The sequence below is a fragment of the Castor canadensis genome, chromosome 1 (genome assembly GCF_047511655.1).
Source record: "Castor canadensis chromosome 1, mCasCan1.hap1v2, whole genome shotgun sequence".
NCBI lineage: Eukaryota > Metazoa > Chordata > Mammalia > Rodentia > Castoridae > Castor > Castor canadensis.
The window spans coordinates 148,469,094-148,488,279 of record NC_133386.1 but is presented as its reverse complement, the minus strand read 5'-3'; the positions used below and the strand labels follow the sequence as shown (position 1 = coordinate 148,488,279).

The 19,186-nt window shown below is 38.5% G+C and overlaps 1 protein-coding gene across 3 annotated transcripts in view; it reads right to left on the bottom strand.

Annotated features, from left to right (window-relative positions):
• Swap70 (switching B cell complex subunit SWAP70) overlaps positions 1-19,186 on the bottom strand; it is an 82,212-nt gene that overhangs the window by 28,916 nt on the left and 34,110 nt on the right. For all 3 annotated transcript variants that reach the window (XM_074041137.1, XM_074041139.1, XM_074041140.1), the window contains 3 exons: positions 16,245-16,418; positions 4,449-4,676; positions 1,382-1,528 (listed from right to left, as the gene is read on the bottom strand). In XM_074041137.1, the coding sequence (XP_073897238.1) occupies positions 1,382-1,528; positions 4,449-4,676; positions 16,245-16,418 (549 nt within the window). The remainder of the gene's footprint in view (positions 1-1,381; positions 1,529-4,448; positions 4,677-16,244; positions 16,419-19,186) is intronic.

The window sequence follows — 19,186 nt, the reverse complement described above, 5'->3', positions numbered from 1 at the left end:
CTGACTGAAACTCAGCATCAGTTAAAAAAAAAAAAAATGTATGAATATAAATTACTGGTTTACCAGCAGTATAACTAAAGGTAGCAATGACTCCTGAGTGGTACACCACGTCTGTACCAGGACAGTGACAAACACCAGTGGGAACCTGGGCTTTCTTGAGTGCAGCAATTCTTGCACTTGGGCGTGCCCCTTGTAGCAAGCCTGGAAGGTACACTCACGGAAGTGTGACAAGAGCCAATGACACACAAAGCTTCTAAGCCATGGTGATTCTGCCCTCTGCCTGGTGTGACCACTTCTCCTCACACCTCAGATGCTCTTTCTGGCCACCTGTGGGTTCTACCTTATAGACCTATGAATAGAATTTTCTTGGCATGGCCCATGGGACCCTTATGAGTCTTTGTGTAGGTGACTCTAAGAAGACTCCTTTATGGGCACTGCCTAACCCAAAACATTGCTGTATCTATTCTATTTCATTCGTCCAAATGCACTATAATTTATGAGTGAGCACTCAGGTATTTTAAATGTTTTTCAACAAATACCGACATAGTGGCAGTTCATATACAAATCAAAACCTCAAAACACTCAGGCTGGGGATGCAGGTCAGTGGTAGACGATTTCCAGCATGCACAAGCCCATGGCTTTGATCCCCAGAACCACAAGAAAAAAAAAAAAATCAAAAGCTCAAACTTTATGTTCTTGAGAACATTTCTTTACAGAACTAGTAGCTATAAACAAAAAAGCCACTCAAAGTGCTCAAATATAATGCCCAGTCCTCTTTCCTTTACTGTACTCAAGTGCCCCAGAACTTATACCAGGTATGGTGGTTGGTGCACGCCTGTAATCCCAGCACTCAGGAAGCTAAGGAAGGAGAACTATAGTTTGAGGCCAGCCTGGGCTACAAAGTGAAATCCTGGCTCAAAAACAAAACAAAACAAAAGCCTCAGATCTTTCAGGATATTTATGATTTTAAATATGTCTTACTGAACATTTTGTTTCATTTTTTATGAATCCATTTTGTTCAATAAATGACTCCTTAAATGTACAAGTAAATTAGATTTAATCCCTATACTTTGTTCACAAGTATAAGACAGAAGATAAATTCACATTAGAAAAAAAATTTTTGGACTGGAGGTGTGGCTCAAGAGGTAGAGCACCTGCTTTGCAAGTGTGAAGCCGTGAGTTCAAACCACAGTCACACCAAAAAGAAAAGAAGTCAGCTACCTTTAATTTTTGGTTCAGAAACCATGTATGCCTACATGATTTTGGAATTGTAAATTTGGGGATCATTCAAGGCTCAAGAGTCTAGAAGTGCGAGACGAAACTCCCTCAGCAGTAGGGGGCAGCAGCGTGTAAGCATGCAAGGCAGGAGTAGTAGACTTACCTCTACACAGCAGTTTTCATCCAAGAGAATGTCTCCCTTCTTATCTTTCAGATCCTCACTCACATAATAATAAATTACGTTAGGTTTTAGTACAAACCAGCGTTCAGTCCAGTTTTTCCGTCGATGGCCTTTTTTCATCATGTAACCCTACAAAAGATTAAATCTGATGTAAATGTTTATGCTTTTATTTGTAAGAATATTTCTTCCTTAATAGTTTTGCCTACTCCATTATGTGATACTGTTCCTCTGTGGATCATGGGCCCTTTGAGAATCTATGAAGGCCAGGGGAGTTTAACCAAATTCATACAAACACATGCAGACAAAGGTTTGCATATAATTTCAGACATTTCAGAGACAAACCCATCCAAATGACAGATAACCCTTGATGTTAATAACACTATGAATTTTCTAAATGCTTTATCTTTTGAGTTACCTATTCTTTATCTATCTTTTCTTTATCTATTGAAATATTTACTGGTAAAATGAAATGTCTGGGATTTTGCTTCAAAATAATACAGGAAAACTAAGCATGGTGCTGCAAGCACTCAGGAGGTTGAGACAGGAGGATGGTGAGTTCAAGGTCAGCTTAAGCTTCATAGTCAGACCCTGACTCAAAAAACTAAATAATACTAGTAATAACAGAAATAGTGGGCTGACAGAATGGCTCAAGTGGTAAAGTGCCTGTCTCACAAGCATGAGGCATGGAGTTCAAACCCTAGTTCCACCAAAAAAATAACAACAAAAAAATAGTAATAACAATAATACAGAAGAGGCACAAAGGCAGGTGGAATAGAACTAGACATATATTGGATGATGTATTTGGTGAACTCAGGGCTTCATGCTTGCAAAGCAGGCATGCTACTGCTTGAGCCACACCTCCAGTCCATTTTGCTCTGCTTATTTTGGAGATGGAGACTCAAAAACTATTTGTCCGGACTGGCCTCAAACCTCAATCCTCCTGATTTCAGTCTCCCAAACAGCTAGGATTATAGGTGTGAACCACTGCACCTGGATCTATTTCATTTTTTAGAAAGACCCCCTAATAGTGAGTCTTAGTAAATTAAAATCTCAATCAATAAAAATGTTAAAAGGCTTCAACTTGACCAGGTTTATCTTCTAAACCAAATACTCAGGGATTTCTACCCACTGGTAGCAACCTACCTTTCTACCTGACCTCTCAGTATTCTGGAAGATAAATCCTGTTCTGGACAAGCAGAAGAGAAGAGGAGTGTTGTTAGGTATGGGCTTCTAAACTCACACTCTAAGCCCTGGGCTTCCTTCCCACTTACCAGCCTAAAATGTATGCTATTAAGCTAGGCACAGTGCAGCATGCCTATAATCCCAGCACTCAGGAGAGTGAGGCAGAAGGCTCGAGAATTTAAGACCAGTCTGGGCTATACGGTGAGACCCTGTCTCAAAAATAATTAAGTAAATAAATAAATACGTAATAATTTGGCTATAAATTTCATCAGATTATTATTCTAAGTTCTACTCACATAACTCATCCAGTTTCTTAATTCTTGAACATTTAAACTAAAGCTATGTCATAATGCAACTCATCTGTAGTTCTATGTCCTGCCATCCTAATGAGCCTAGAAGTCTTCCTCAAATAGAGATGATGTCATATACCAAAAACCTATACAAGTTAAGCCTCAATGTTTATTGCTGGACTCCTTCAGAAGGAAAAAAACAACGATATCATCTACTGAACAAAAAAAGAAGCAAATTAAGGAAATGCAAAATGAGTTATTATTCAATATAATAATGTAAGATGTTTGAAAGACCCACTAAAATGTATATAACTTCTATCTAACAAGCATTAAGCTTGCCTACACATATCAGATACTGTGCTAAGGTCCTCAGAAAACAAAGATATCAGTCTAATAAGGCAACTTTACTACACAGAAGTATCTTTTTCTATAAGTATTTTTCTAATTTTGTAAAAATAATATAAAATCACACAAAAAGTCTAATAATACAGAAGAAAATAAAATTCACCAAAATTCCAGAGTCAGGAGGCTATCATTGAACATTTTGGTAACTATCCTTCCAGACAGGTCTACACACAAAAATCACAATGAAAGGGGTTACAAGATACCCACTCCTCTGCAACCTGTTTTCACTGAACAATATGACCCAGGTACTTTCCAGATTAAGGTACTTTTTAAAAACAGTTTAGGAATGGTACTGGTTTTCAGTGGTACTGGTTTGAACTCAGGGCCATTTTGCTTTAGGTATTTTTCCCAACAGGGTCTCACTTTTATGCAGCGGCTAACCTGCAGTCCTCCTGTTTACACATCCCATGTAGCTGTGATGACAGGCACATGCCACCATATCCTGCTTTTTATTGGTTGAAATGGGGTCTCACTAACTTTTTGCCCTACCTGGCCTTGAAATGAAATCCTTTGATCTCAGCCTCATGGGTAATTAGGATCACAGGTGTGAACCACCATACCTGGCTTGGAAATGCAGTATTTAAACAGTTCCACTGAAATAGTAACTTCTCTGTACAGCACAGATCAAAACAATTTCCCAAGTCATTTTATAACACTTTCAAAAAATTATTAATACTTCTAAAAAGTTTTTTGTTTTAGTATTTTTTTTCAGTTCAAGCAGTTAAACTCAGGCCTCTCTAAGAATGTGAAATAGAACCATGGGAAAATATTTGTCAAAGTAACCTGCTATGTACAAAATATGACTGAATCTATCGTCTAAAAATTGGCAGATGTCACTATACTAGTTTTCATATAAAAATAAAAAATTGTAAACTCCAAAAAAAAAGAAATAGTTAACTTCTGAATTCTTAGCTATACCTCAAAACTACCAGGGCTGGGGGTGTGGCTCAAGAGTACGGCACTTGCCTCGTATGCATGAGGCCTGGTTCAATCTCTAGCACTGTGGGAGGAAAAAAATTACAAGACTGGAAAAATAACAAACCTATTCTTTATTCTTGTTCTAAGGAGTTATAAGTAAGTGACTTATACCATCTTTATAGTAAATACATGTTATATTTTAAACATACCAAATTCTAAAAGTGAGGAAAAATACAGTGTTACAGTACTCTTACCTGTTTCAACACATCTAATATAAGCTCATTAAAGACTTCATTAATTGCCATAGATACCGTCTGACGATCCATGCCTTTACTAAACTGTCCATTTCCAATAAGCTCAATAAGTTCCCACACAGACAGGCCATCTTTACTGTCATCAAAGTTGATTTTGTAATGTTCAAACTGTTCTTGCTGCCAACCTCCTCCCATAGCTTCTGTAAGTTTCTTAAGCAGGTATTCAATCTGTATAAAAAAATTTTTAATTATTTCATGGTTCAAAAAACTTTTTATCACTTTTTACACTGATATGGTCAACTTAGGAAATATTCTTCACAGTTCCAAAAGAGCATTTCTTTAAAGGAACTCCTATTATTGGGAAGAGGGGTATGGATAAAATATATTAGCCTACAATAAGTAAAGGAATCAAAAACCAATAACCCTCAAATAATATATTTGTATACAAAATGAAAGCAAATTGCAAACATACAACTATATTATTTGATCTTATTTACTCTCTTTTGGATAGGTATTTCAGTATATCAGACATATATATATATATATATATATATATATATATATATATATATATATCAGACATATAACATGTACGTACTAAATTACGTAAGCATGTCGAAGTAGAATATATAAGTTATTCCCCAATTTACAGATTTCCCATGTAAACCAATTGCTTGACTCATGCTGGAGTACTAACAATGTTGTAAAGAATGGTTGAATTCCCAGCCTGAGCTGTAAAAAAGCTTATAAATCCTAAAACATCATACCTTTGTGGATAGTAAAAAATATTGCTATTAAAATATCAGCAGTTACAGCTTAAATAAGCAAAAAATGTCATTTTTTTTTCCTTATACAAAATTGGAGAACAGAAGGGCGAAACGGGGGGGGGGGGGAGCGTTGATACCAGTGGGAGGGCAGAGGAGGTGGGAAAGGGTGTGGGAGGGTGTACACATGTATGTAAATGAAAAAGTGATACCTGTTGAAACAATTTCAGGAATGGGGGGGAGGAGGGGATAAATTGAGAACAGTGAAGGGGGTGAATTGAGTATGATGTATTTGATACATTGTAAGAACTATAGTAAATGCCACAATGTACCCCCACACAAAACAACAATTTAAAAAGAGAGAAAACAATAGCAGTTAAGCAAAACAATGAGGCAATAATACTGAATGAGAAGTTGGTATCTCTTATCTTCTGGAAAACCTGTATGTCTGTCCTACAGTGCTCTCAAATGAAGCAGATCTGAAAATTTTTAAAAACCATCGCTCCCTTCCAATTGCTTCCAACTGATTTCAGTTGCGAGCCACATCTTTCACACTCACCCCTGCCAGGACTCTTGTTCCCTGCCCTTTACTTCAAATCAGGGTTGAAACCCTGCTGATGCGACTTCCCTAAGCCAGTGTTTTTCAAACTGTGGATTATGCCCACTATGAAATCAACTTGGTAGTAACCAGTATTTTTCAAGACGAAATGAAAACATTTGGGTTCAACCACAATGAAGACAAATACTAAGGGAGGGTGGTTAAGGAAGAGTAACATAGATGGGTGAATTTGATCAAAGTACATTATATGCATTTTGTAAATATCACAATGAAACCATTTTGTACAATTAATTTATGTTAATAAAAAATTTTAAAGACAAATACTATCCTGTGACAAGTTTTTGTGTGTGCTGAGTCATGATATAAAATGCTTACTTATCATCCTACGGGTTGAAATCAAAAGAAAAGACTTTGTCCCAGACAATTCTCAAATCTCTCCTCCTCCTTGCTTCAGGCCTCCTACTAGGTATCCTTGCCTCCAGCACTGCCCCCTTTTATCTATCTTCTGCCAAAGGAGGTTTTCTAAAACAAAACCCTAAGCCTGTTACTTCCCTCTAAATCTTTCCCTGGCTCCATCTCACCTCAAAGAGAGAGGCCATGCTGCTCTGTGCCTCTAGGTGACATAGAGGCACCCCCTAGCCTATTTCCTCTACTGTGTCTTCCACTATGCCCACCTTGCCACCGAAATCTCAGATCAGGGCTTGCACACTTTTGCTACAATGGGCTGAAATGAAAGTATTTGGGCTTTGTCCATCTCTAGCACATGTTATACTTTGTTTTTTTAAAAAATACTTTAGAAATGCAAAAACTACTCTTAATGTATGGGCTGTACAAGAATAAACTGGTTTAGCTGCCACCTGCACAGATTGTAAATAGTTTATCTAGTTAACATACCTGCATTCTACCAATCTGTCTAGAATATCTTTTCCCATCTCTCTACCTAGTTGACTGGTATTTATTTAAGTTCTGTACCCTCTAGAATATTCCTACTCAAAGTGAGATATATGCATTGGCATCACCTGTAAGTCTGTTAGAAATGAAGAATCCAAATCAGAAACTGCATTTTGGGTTTTGTTTTTTTGGTTTTGTTTTTTTGTGTGTGTGTGTGGGACTGGGTTAAACTCAGGGCTTTACACTTGCAAAGCAGATGCTCTACCACTTGAGCCACACCTCCAGTCCATTTTGCTCTGGTTATGTTATGGCGATAGGGGTCTCATAAACTATTTGCCTGGGTTGGCCTTGAACTTTGATCCTCCAGATCCCAGCCTCTAAAGTAGCTAGGATTACAGGCATGAGCCACCAGCACCCAGCAGAACTTGCATTTTAACAAGGACCCCAGATGCCAGCACATGAACACTGAAGTTTGAGAAGCAATGCTCCAGCAAACCTGCTCTGGCCAACCTTAGGTCAGGTCCAACATTCTCTTCCATGTCCCTGCACTTAGTATACGGCATTGAAATTCTCTTTTCTCATATGCTTTTCCACCATTTTCTGAATTCCATGTATGAGGGACCATGCCTGCATTCACTTTTGAACTCCCAGAGTTCAACATGTACCTAGAATACAGCAGAGCTTGACTAATGTCTGCTAAGCCAAAATGAACTAAAGCTAAGCCCCAACTGTCTCCTCTATGAAATGGGCCTAACAGTACTCATCATATGAAACTGCAAATTTGCTCTATCTTTGGTCTACAGCATAGAGCTGTTGCCATCCCTCGGCACCGAGTGGAATATTATTCAGTCACTTAAAATTACATTTAAGAAAGCATTTATGAAATAACAAAAGGAAGAATGCAAAATTAAATTTACCTATGATTTCTACTCCATAAAGATTATGTAAAAATTTTGACAAGTATGTGTCAAAACACAGAAAGAGTAGGTTTTACCTGTTACAAATAGGATTGTGAGTTAAATTTTTCTTTCTTTCCATTTCCATTAGTTTGGTTATATCTGTGAAGTGACAGATTTTGACAAAAAAATGGAAATACATACATGTAATGAAATTAACATTCACAAAGTATCACAAGTTTAAAAAAATCCAGAGTTCTATTGATTTAATTCAATGAGACATAAACTCCTTTAGGACAAAAATTATCTTAAATCTTAAAATAGCACAAGGTAGGTATTCAACAAATGTTTACTTGTTGGAGAAAAGCATGCTTGGGTCTTTTCCTTCTCCTATTGAAGACACATCACCTATTGTCAGGCCTATCAGACATTAAGTATTTCTTGGCTCTTAAATAGAGAAGAACAGGAATAGACTCAGTGAAAGAGGGAAAGACACAACGGTTGAGAAGAAAGGGAAAGGGAAGAAAGGGACAGAAAAGATAAGGGAAAGAAAAAGATTAAAGTCAAGAAGACATTAAAGAGAGAAAAAAAAAGAAAAATTCAAAAGACATTAAGGCCAAGTATGGTGGTGTACTTCTGCAATCCTAGCTACAAAGGTGGAAATAGGAAGACTGTAATTGGAGACCAGTCCGGGCAGCTATCTCAAAAACAAACTGGGCATGGTGGTGCATACCTGTGATCCCAAGTATTCATGAAGTGGAGGTAGGAGGATTATGATCCAAAGCAGGCCTTGGAAAAAGCAGGAGACCCTGTCTGAAAAACAAACTAAACGCAAAAGGTCTGGGGGGCTCAAGTGGTACAGTGCTTGCCTAACAAGTGCAAGGCCTTGAGTTCAATCCTCAGTATTGCCAAAAAAAATTTTAAAGACATTAAGATAAATAATTTCTCAAGGTAAAATAACTTAGTGGCAACCTGGCATCAGTGGCTCATGGCTGAAATCCCAGCTACTTAGGAGGCTGAGATCAGGAGGATCATGGTTCAGAGCCAGCCTGGGCAAATAGTTCTGAGACCCTATCTTGAAAATACCCAACACAAAAAGGGCTGGTGGAGTGGCTCAAGTGGTAGAGCACCTGCCTACCAAGCGTGAGGCCCTGAGTTCAATCCCAGTACCACAAAATAATAATAATAGTAATAACTTAGTGGCATTAACATGTACAGAAGTTCAAGCTCCCAAGATGCCACAAAAAGAAGGGTCAAGCTTTCTATTGTAACTGGGGGTAAAGGGAACACAGGAACAACTGGAAGTTTTAGCAGTAAGGCCAAAGGAAACACACATATACGGCCATATATGTACAGGATGAGGAACTACAAGTGGGCGTGACGGTGGTGCAGTCCATGACTATCCATGTATGTCAGGAAACAGCCTTAGCTCTGCCCCGTGTACTACTGTGAATGAAGTCCAGCCCCTCACACTACAGCTTCCGTTTCCTCTTCCGTATCAGGTGATACGTCATGTTTGGAATTGAGAAAGTGCCTATCAGTAGCCAACTCGACTCTGGAGGCAGCCTCCCAGGTTTATCCTGAACATTCCTGAAGGTGCCCCCAAACCCTTAAGGCTGTCATCAGCCTCAGCACCCACCTGCTCATCAGCCCCAGTGACTGTGCCAGACAACTAATCTAGATTTACTTATTTATTTTATCTAGATTTATTAACACAATCAGACACATAACCAAATAACTTTAGGGCCTTTTGATTCTTTATATTGGGCCAAAGAGAGACATTCCCATTCTCCACTATTCAGTTATAGTAAATAATACGTCACATGCTGCCGTGTTAGTCTCCAGTGGCCTGCATCAATTCTGAGCGCTCATTCAGTTTCAGGAAGCAGCTTACTTCCTCCTTCTAAGCAAGTTTCACCAAAAATAACAAAGAATAAACTTTCAAGCAGCATGTCATTTTCTAGGCCTTTGCCTCAAAAATTTATTCTATCAAAAGTTCTTTCTCTGTAATCACTTAAAGGGGCGTTTATTTAAAATGAATAAATAAAATTTTTAAAAGGGGAATTTACTGACTTAACAATTCAGGTTTTAATTTCATTTAGGGCCTATTAAAACTATTTCAAGCTTAATTTCTCATTGCATCAAGGAAATTCTTCCAAATAAGTCCACCACAGAGACATCCTGTTTTGTCTTGGTTCCATGGGAAATGAATACTAAGTAAAAACTATACTTTTCAGACACACATTTCCAGGAATTTCAACGGAAGCAAATTGCGGAACCCACTAAAATGAGACACATTACTTCTTGCCCTCTGTATGACAGAAATATCTTCACTTCACCATGTAAGTAATTTAAGTAATTATTTAACATTCTTGTCACTACTTTCTGGGTAACGGGAAACTGAATAAAATGGGAATTTATTCTGTGTACCACTTACATTATTCACACAACTGCTACTGTTTTAAACAGTATTTACTGAACTTGGAGAAAAATCTTTCTTAAAAAACACTTTAGGCACACGCTAGGCTTAAAGTGAAAATGATCATTATGATAGGTGGATTACTAGACATATAAAAATTACTTTAAACTTGGACTAAAAACTGTTGACAGAATTACAAATTAAGCCCAGGTATAAACCCATGACAAATTAAGACATTATATTTCAAAATTTGTTTTTTAAATGTTTTCATATTAAATTTTATTAAAATCTTTAAGTCTAGCATCAGTGATCTAATAAAATATAACATCTGTGAAGGCAGAGAATACAAGGATATGCACTGAAGGCTGTGAAAAAATGAGGGGTGGGAGGTAAACAGGTAAGGGAGAGAGCAATGGAAGTCGTTGAATGGACCAAAGTAAAGTACACTCACAGTGGGGATACACTGAGAAACCCCTTTGAACATCAACTTAAATATTAATAATGAAAGACAGGACTGTAAAATAGGTACACTAAAGGGGGGCAGGGTGAATGAAGGAGATTAAGTTGAGGGTATATGGTTGATGTACTTCATATAGTTATTATAAATAGAACAAAGAAACCTCTTGCAATTGCTTTAAGTGGGGTGGGGAGGGGGTTGATGGGGAGAGACAATGGGGGGGTCTAACCAATGTACAATACAAGCCTAATCGGAATGGTCACTATGAACCACCCCCATAACAAATATATCTTAATAAAAAAAATTGCAATAAAATAAAAACAAAATCTTTAAGCCTGAAACTAGTTCAAATATAGTTTTTTTAAAATGCTATTAAGCTCTTTAGAAAGGAAGCAAAATCTAACAGGCCATGCTTTCCCTAATACAGTGTGACCCTGGTTTTGCAGTGCTTAGTCCAAGGCCAGGTGCAAGATCTCAGTAAGCATAAGTCCATGTGTGAAAGCTCAGGAGGCTGGTTCAGCAGCCAGACACAGTACCTTCAAGTGCTCTGCTCCACTGACACCTTCTTCCTGCATAGGAGGACTCATGGCCACTGAGGAATAATCTATACAACTAAGTGTAATTCAACCTTTTTTTTTTTTTTTTTTTTTTTTTTGAGCAGTCTTGTTATATAGCCCAAGCTGGTCTCAAATTCACAGTCCTCCTGCTCTGCCTCCCAAATACTGGGGTGTAGGTGTGTATCACTGGATCCAGCTATTTATACTTCTAAGGAGAAGAAATATAAGGCAGTTAAATCCCTGAAAGGAGAGTAAATCCAAACAATAACGTGACAAAGTGCTGCCTGGCTATTCTGACAATCAAAGAGGCTATTCTCTTCTCAAAATAGATTAACTTGTTTTGTGTCAGCCTGCAAAGATGAAGGTAAGCATGCTGAAGTGTCTGGGGCGGAACTCTGGGCTACAGGAAGGACAGAGTCGTAGTGTACATCATAGGCCCATAAGAGTCCCATTCTTTAGGCACCTGGAGCAGAAATCTTTCAAGTTTCTGAGGCAGAATGGTTGAGAAGCCAATGCTAATGGCTCCCTTGCCAGCGGTACTCAGTGACAATTTGAAGCCCATGACAAGTCCCCCACATCAAGCAAGTTCTGCTTACCTCGAGGAATAAAGTAAGCCTCCTTAATAATTTCTAATTCTTAAATCAGGACAAGGTCACTTTCAAGTCCACTATGAACATTTTAGTGATGAAAAAAACCAAAATGTCAAGAGTTAGAGGCCCACTCTACCTTCAGTTCCAAAAAACATAAATAAATGTGTAATACTGAATGTAACTGCAAAATGTCTTAAAAGGCCACACTGGAAATCTTATTTACGTAGTTCTTCCGAGCAGCACCCAAGTTTTCTGAAAGCCATTCATACATCTTTTTCTACATCTGTCATTATTCTATTCCCTTCTATCTATCTCTGTCTAAAGCTAGACAAGTTCCTTGGACAAAAATTCTGTAGCATACTTTCTTTTTTATTTCCCCTTTAACACAAATACATAATTGATATATTACCATCATCATTTAATACTAAAAAACTATTCCCACTGCTACAGTGCCTAATTATTAAATTCAAGGGTACCTTCTTACCACTAATTTTTCTGTAGTATCTAATGTCATTAACCACTTTTCTGCTTCTTAGAACTTTTGTTTCTTTAGTGGCCATAACTCAACACTCTGCTGGTTCTCCTCCCTATTTCACGGCCTATTCAATTCAGCTTCCTTTACCAAATCTACTTCCTCCTTCTGTTACAGAAACAGTCCTAAGGTTCTGTCCTTGGCCTTCGACACTCCCACTACAGTCTCTTTCTCCCTGATCAAATCTACAGCCATGGTTTCCCTATATCTGTCTCCAGCTCTGGCCTCTCACAAACTCTAGATGTACAGGAAAGCTCCGCAAGAATATTCCACACCTAAATGCCATCATGTACCCAATCTGCTCATTAGCCACTCTCTCTGTCTTTCTCTCTCTCTCACACACACACACACTTTTAGTGTGTACTTCCATTTACTATGCTAAATCCTATAAGTCTATAGTAGTTATCCCAATTTTATTACAGATGAGGAAACTCAAACAAAGAGACTGAATAATTTGTCAGATAGTAAATAAGTGGTTAAGCTGAGTTACAAACCAGTAAGTCTAATTTCAAAGACAATTCTTAAAATAAAAACACTGTATTACTTCCTGTTGCCCATGCCTGAGACCTGCCTATGCTTTTCCACAACCAGGCACTAAAGGCTTGGTCCTGTGACCATCTGGTCGTCTTCTCCATTCCCACTGACACTATTGTACTTTAGTCCTCAGTGCCACTTAACCTTCCTTCACTGCCCATCACACCATACTTTATCTATTCACATTTCACTCTCTTTTTCAGATCATCAGTGGTTCACAGCTCCCCAATGCCTACAAGAAAAAGTCAGAACTCTCCAGCTTCATCCACCACCACTTTTCTTCAGAGCCATCATGTTCCAGTTAGAAGGAACATATAACATTCTTTTTTGACTGCCCAGCATTTCCCCTCATGTCTGAGAATTCCCTACCTCCCAACGTAGAAGCTGAAAACACCAATGTACCACTCCCCACCCCCCTTTGCAGCCACTGTACAGCACCTCACCTAGGCTGTGCCAGTTACATGCCTCATACTTGACTGTGAATTGAGATGTGGAGAACTCTCTCTGGTAGAAAAGCAGCTGTGGGGTTATGTGAGTTCCTGGACAACACCTGGTGTTTAGGGTCATAGCTGAATTATAACAGCTACCTTCTAGTGGCTGCAGAAATTTCCTGGGGCTCCTCACTGGAGTGAGCAGCATAGACAGGGCTACAGCCTCCAAACCAGTTTTTCAGCCATCATGGTGATTCTGTGATCTATCTACAGTATCCATTTCTTTATTAATATTTAAATTTATGCATATGTCAAATATTTGCATATTTTAAAATGTTTTTAATATGTGTTTTTCTATACCTCTATGCCAAATTATAGGTATTTAAAATTTGTATATCTATTAATTATTCTTGGTGGGGTTGCCTAAAACATAGACTCTGACACAGACATTGGGTCCACAAATTGTTTATTGGAGGTAATCAGGTTCTTTTTTTAAAAATGTCTTTTGAGGGACCAGGCATGGTGGCTCATGCCTATAATTCTAGCTATTTGGGAGGTGGAGATCAAGAGACTTATAGATCAAGACCAGCTCAGACAAAAGTTCATTAGAACCATCTCAACCAATAAAAGTACACCTGTCATCCCAGCTACACAGGAGGTATAAAAAGGATTGTGATCCAGACCACTCCCTATCTGAAAAATAACTAAGGCATAAAAAGGACTGTAGGTATGGCTCAAGTGGCAGAGCCTGGCAAGCACAAAGCTCTGAGTTCAAGTGCCAGTACCACCAAAAAAAAAATTTTTTTGGCTAGTCAGACAATTAGGCTGTGTCCAAGTAAGCATATGAACTGGCAACTCAGTCAAACCAGATTCCTCACTCACTTCATGCCCTTGGCTATCCTGCCTCACATAACTCTGTTTCCTCCATCCAGAATGCATCTCCTCTGCCTTCACCACTAATCACAATACTTCCATCCACCCTTCAAGGTCCAGTACAAGTTCTACTTTCCCATAAATATAATAGCTAACATTTAATGACCACTTTCTAATTCTCACTTGATCTTCCTAATAACACCAGGGGGAAAATATTACATGAGCTTTATTTTACAATTGAGGAAACTGCAGCAAAAACAATGTATGTTACCCAAGGCCACACAGCTAGTAAACGGTGAATCCAAATCCAAATCCAGGAACTCTAACTCCAGAGCCCTTCTCCTAACCTGGATGCAACAAATTAGAGCCCACCAACCAGCCAAATCTGACTTATCATCTGTTTTTTGTTTTGTTTTTGTTTTGAGACAGGGTCTCAGTGTATTGCCCAGGCTTGACTCAAACTCATGATCCCCCTACCTCAGCCTCAGGAGTAGCCAGGATTACAGGATGTACCATTGCACCTGGCTACATCACCTGCTTTTATACAACCATGATCGAAGAATACTTTTTCACATTTTTAGTTAGGGAAAAAAATAAAAATAGTATATCATGGCCTATGACAGTTATATGAAATTCACATTTCAACATTCATAAATGAAAGTTTTATTGAGACACAGCCACATACTGTCTGTTCTGCTTCGTTTCACAACAGCAGAGCTGAGCAGTTCTGGCAGCAACAGTGTGGCTCAGAAGTCCACAAAGCCACAAATATTTATGGTCTGGACAGTGACTAAAAAAGTTTAAGATACTGCTTTTAACCACTATATTATATTGTCTCTTTTAAAGGACTTCCCTGGCCAGAGGTGGGGATGCGTGCCTATATTCCCAGCACCAGGAAGCTGAGGCAGGAATACTGCTTGAGTCCATGAGTTCAAGACCAGAGACCCTGATCCTCTACTCTCCCCACGAACTGTAATAAAGTTTTCCCCTCTCTACAGTCACATCACATTTGCATCTCTCTTATAACAGGTAGTGTCTTCTGCTGCACATTATATTTGATTTGTTTTTCTCCTCAGTAGACTGTAAATTCCATTAAGACAAAAAGTAATCTTTTCCACTTTTTATTTTAGTTGCCTCACTTATCGTTGGCAGTCAATAAATGTTGATTTTCAATAAAATCCTGTAGTGTGAACTTTTGAACAGATTTCAGTTATTTCCCTAACATGAACATGAATCATGTAATTCACACACTAGACTCCATATTGGCAGGATGGATAAAAATAGGCACCCTTAATCGCTCCCATTAGATGTATAAATTTGTCCAGCCTTTCTGAAAGGCAATTCTTCCTTGTTCATCAAAGACCTTGAAAGTGTACATTTCTTAGGATTCAAAACTCCACTGCTGGAAATTTATCTTAAGGAAATAAGCAGATTAGTATGCAAAAACACATGAACTGACAGTATTCAGAGGAGTTAACACACTTACTGTGTGCGTATTATATGTCAGGCACCGAGCTAAGTCCTTTAAATGCAGAACCTACAATCTTAGTATAAATACTGTTATTGGCTTTATTTCATAGATGAGGAAGTCAACACTCATGATCTTAAATAATGTGTCCAGGGTTAAGGAATTACATGTGAATTTTTAAGGGGAAGAGGCTACAGCTGATCTTAATTTTGCACATTAACCTTTTCCAAAGTTTCTACTGTAATAGCATGAATTATGAAACTTTTAAAAGCAGTAAGATAGCAAAGAAACCTCATTCCTAATTTCTTCCCTTTTGGAAGCTCAGGAAAAATAATCCAGACAAGACAAGCAGATGTCCTTTTTCATTTACTTTGAAAAGTACAATAAAAAGTCATCATCCTAGAAGAATATTATTTGCTCAAATAAAACAGCTTTGAGATCATCATTCTGGGTCCTATGTGTTTCTCACATAGCAGCACTCGTCCAGTTTGTTAAGTTTTTTTTTGCAAATGTGTAAGTAGACAGAAAATCATTGTTGTGACTTGTACTGAACAAACATTCTTTGGACATGAGGATGGATTCATCTATAATCACAGCAATTCAGAGAGGAAGAGTCCTAGCCTCTCTGTAAATCTCAAGGTTATTTTACATTCTTCCAAATCACTAAGTCTGCATTTTTCTGGACCCAAGCTGTTTTGCCTCTGATCTCAAAACACTAATCAAGAATCTCCTTCCATGTTGATAATAAATCAACACAAATACTTCCAAGCCGGTATACTCAATGCTAAGACAGCCTTGTAAAAGCTCCCCAAAGCCACACCTTACCTCTTCTGGCACGATAATTAATGGATACTTGTCCTCAGACAAAAAGTTGAAAATAACCCACACTTTAAAGGCATCTTCTTCTGTAATGAGCAGTGGACTCTTTGTGAGGTTTTTTTTGACACAAAGGGTCCAACACATCCTATTGAATTCAATCTTGTCAAAGTTGTCTTGGACCTAAAAAGGAATGAAAAAAAAAAAAATGAGTCAGTCCAAAATAAGAAGTATATAAGCTAAGTAAAATAGGAGAAAGCCTCCTTCCAGCTTCCATGGTAATCAGTCCAATTAACCAACAGCCACACCCCACCTTTGCTCTGGATCCTACACACTCAGTGGCTCAACTAAGAACGTAATATTTAGCTTGAAACTCAAGTGCCATCTGTCCCTATTCACTAACTGGGCAGTCACTGACCTATCAAACAGTGATCCTTTTGTTTGTACACAGTATCTACCTATAAGTAGACTGCCAACCCTACTGCATGGAAGGAGCTGGGATGCCAATTATTCAATATGAGCCACATGCAGATACCCCATCTTTACCATATGGTGAAAGACAACACCTTCCTTCAGGAAAAACTGCTCAACTGAAATTTCATTTACTTTCTTAATTTTTTTATTATCATACTACTGTTGTTAACTGAAATTTTAAAAAGACAGCTCTTCATTCATTTAGGCATTTAACATTCCCTCAGCTTCTACTCTAAGCCAAATATTGTACTATAAAATTAAGATGAAAGTTCATGCTCTTAAAATGTTTATAGTTTTAGAGAAAACATGTGCAAACAGACAAATTTTAATATAACAGTATATAATTCAATAGTTTTTCATTGTTGAACAAATAAAATTTAGACAGTATTATTTTGCAGGGACAGTACAAAAATACCCAACATGACACCAACCAATGTCTCTAAGACATTGTATAAAGACAATTCTAGGTAACAAGTACTATAACAGAGATAAGCAGAGTACTCTATGGGAACACTAAGGAGCTAATCTAACCTTAAGATAAGGGAAGAGTTGTAGAAAGAGTGATATGGCAACAGAGCTGAATACTAAAGAACCTTTAAGAGTTGTATAGGGAGGGCCAGAGGTATGGCTCAAGTGGTAAGAGTACCTGCCTAGCAAGTACAAGGTTCTGAGGTCAAACCTCAGTACTACAAAAAAAAAAAGGATAAAGAATCATATAGGGGCCAGGCATCATGACTCACACTCAGGAGCTGGAAACAGGAGAATCATGATTTGAGGCCTGACCAGGCAAAAAGGAGAGACCCTATCTGAAAAACACCAAAAACAAAAAGGACTAAAGTCATGGCTCAAGTGGTAGAGCATTTGCCTAGCAAGCATGAGGCCCTGAGTTCAAAACCCTAGTACTACCAAAAACAATGGAATCAACCAGATCAGGAATGGGATAAAGGGTAATCCAGGTAGTAGAACAGACTGCCAAAGGTCAGAAGTGAAACAACCATGGTCAGTTTGGAAGAACTGTAAAAGGTTTAATGTGAATTAAACACTTGGTAATGAAGGGTGGAATCTGTGAATACTCCTCATAAGTGCAAGGGCAGGAACCACTTTGGATTCTTTCAAGAAGAAAAGAAATATTGAGGAAATAAGTATTATCTGTAACCTTACAGATCCAACATAAACTGGACAATTAAGGTGCTGAAACTAGTGGGGAGCCAGACCACAGTCAAAACTATTCCCAGGAAGAGTCTGGTGGAGACCCACTGCCAGTGTGACCTGAGAACAACTCCACTATCACCATAGCCTCAGTCCTTGATCCCATGTGCCACTGACTGCAGTGGGTCTCCACTGGGGTCACATTCCTGTGTTCTGGCTGCCAAGGAGCAGGGACAATGAAGATTTGAATTTTACAGTTTCTGGATGAGACAGGTCCTGCTCACCAAGTCCCTGTGAAATTTCCCACCATCAGAAAAGAGCCCAAATGCTAGACAGACCAAAAATGGCAAATGTCCACAGCATGGGACATGATGAAAGGTGAGGCTACAGAGGAGGATACAAACCAAATCATGAAGGGCCTAATCATTCATGTTACAAAGCCAGGACTTTTGTCTGTACTGACAGAGCTGAAGGGAACAAGGATCTTTACTTTCAAAGTCATAGTTTGGGATAAGATGGAAGACATCCTGGAGGAGCAGAAATGGATAGCAACACAACTAAGATGTTGAGCAAAGCATATGTTCTTTGGAGAGGTACAAAGTGTCATCTACACTGTAAGGAAGAAGTCAATACTGCCTGCAGAGAGGGAGAAGATTCTCTTGATCTCTAACCAGCCCCCAAAGAGTAGGAATACACCCTTGGTGCTCTGCTTTCAGCACCTCATCTCAGTCTGCCCCATTTCCCCTGCCTCTACCACACACAACTGAATCCATGGAAGGAAACCAAAGAGGAAGCAAAGATTGCTGCTGCTTATGCATTTATTCACTTGTGAGGCCTGACACCAATTATTGAAGACTTACTACATGCTACGCATTTTATATGCTGTTTCTTGCTTTAACGCATTTTTTCCTTTGGCAGTGTAGGGGATTGAACACAGGGCTCTGTGCATGTTAGGCAAGCACTCTATCACTGAGTTACATCCTCAGCCCCTCACTTAAACTGTGTATTTGTCCTGTAAAGTTAAATATCATGCCTATTTGACAGATTGAAAAACAGAGTCAGAAAAATTAAGTAGTTTTACCAAGTTCACTTGACTAGGAAATATCAAAACCAGAGCTTCAACTAAACCTCAAATGCCAGCTCTTTCCACTATGCCAAACTATTGGTAGAACTCAATAGATGGAGGTAATCTAGGTGATGGAGGACATATATGCAGAACTAGTTTCAAAGGCCACCACCACTAACTCTACCCACATCCCCAAAAAACAACTGTGAAAGATATGCCACACAGGGGAAATGACAAGTGCAAAAAAGCATACAGCTTACTC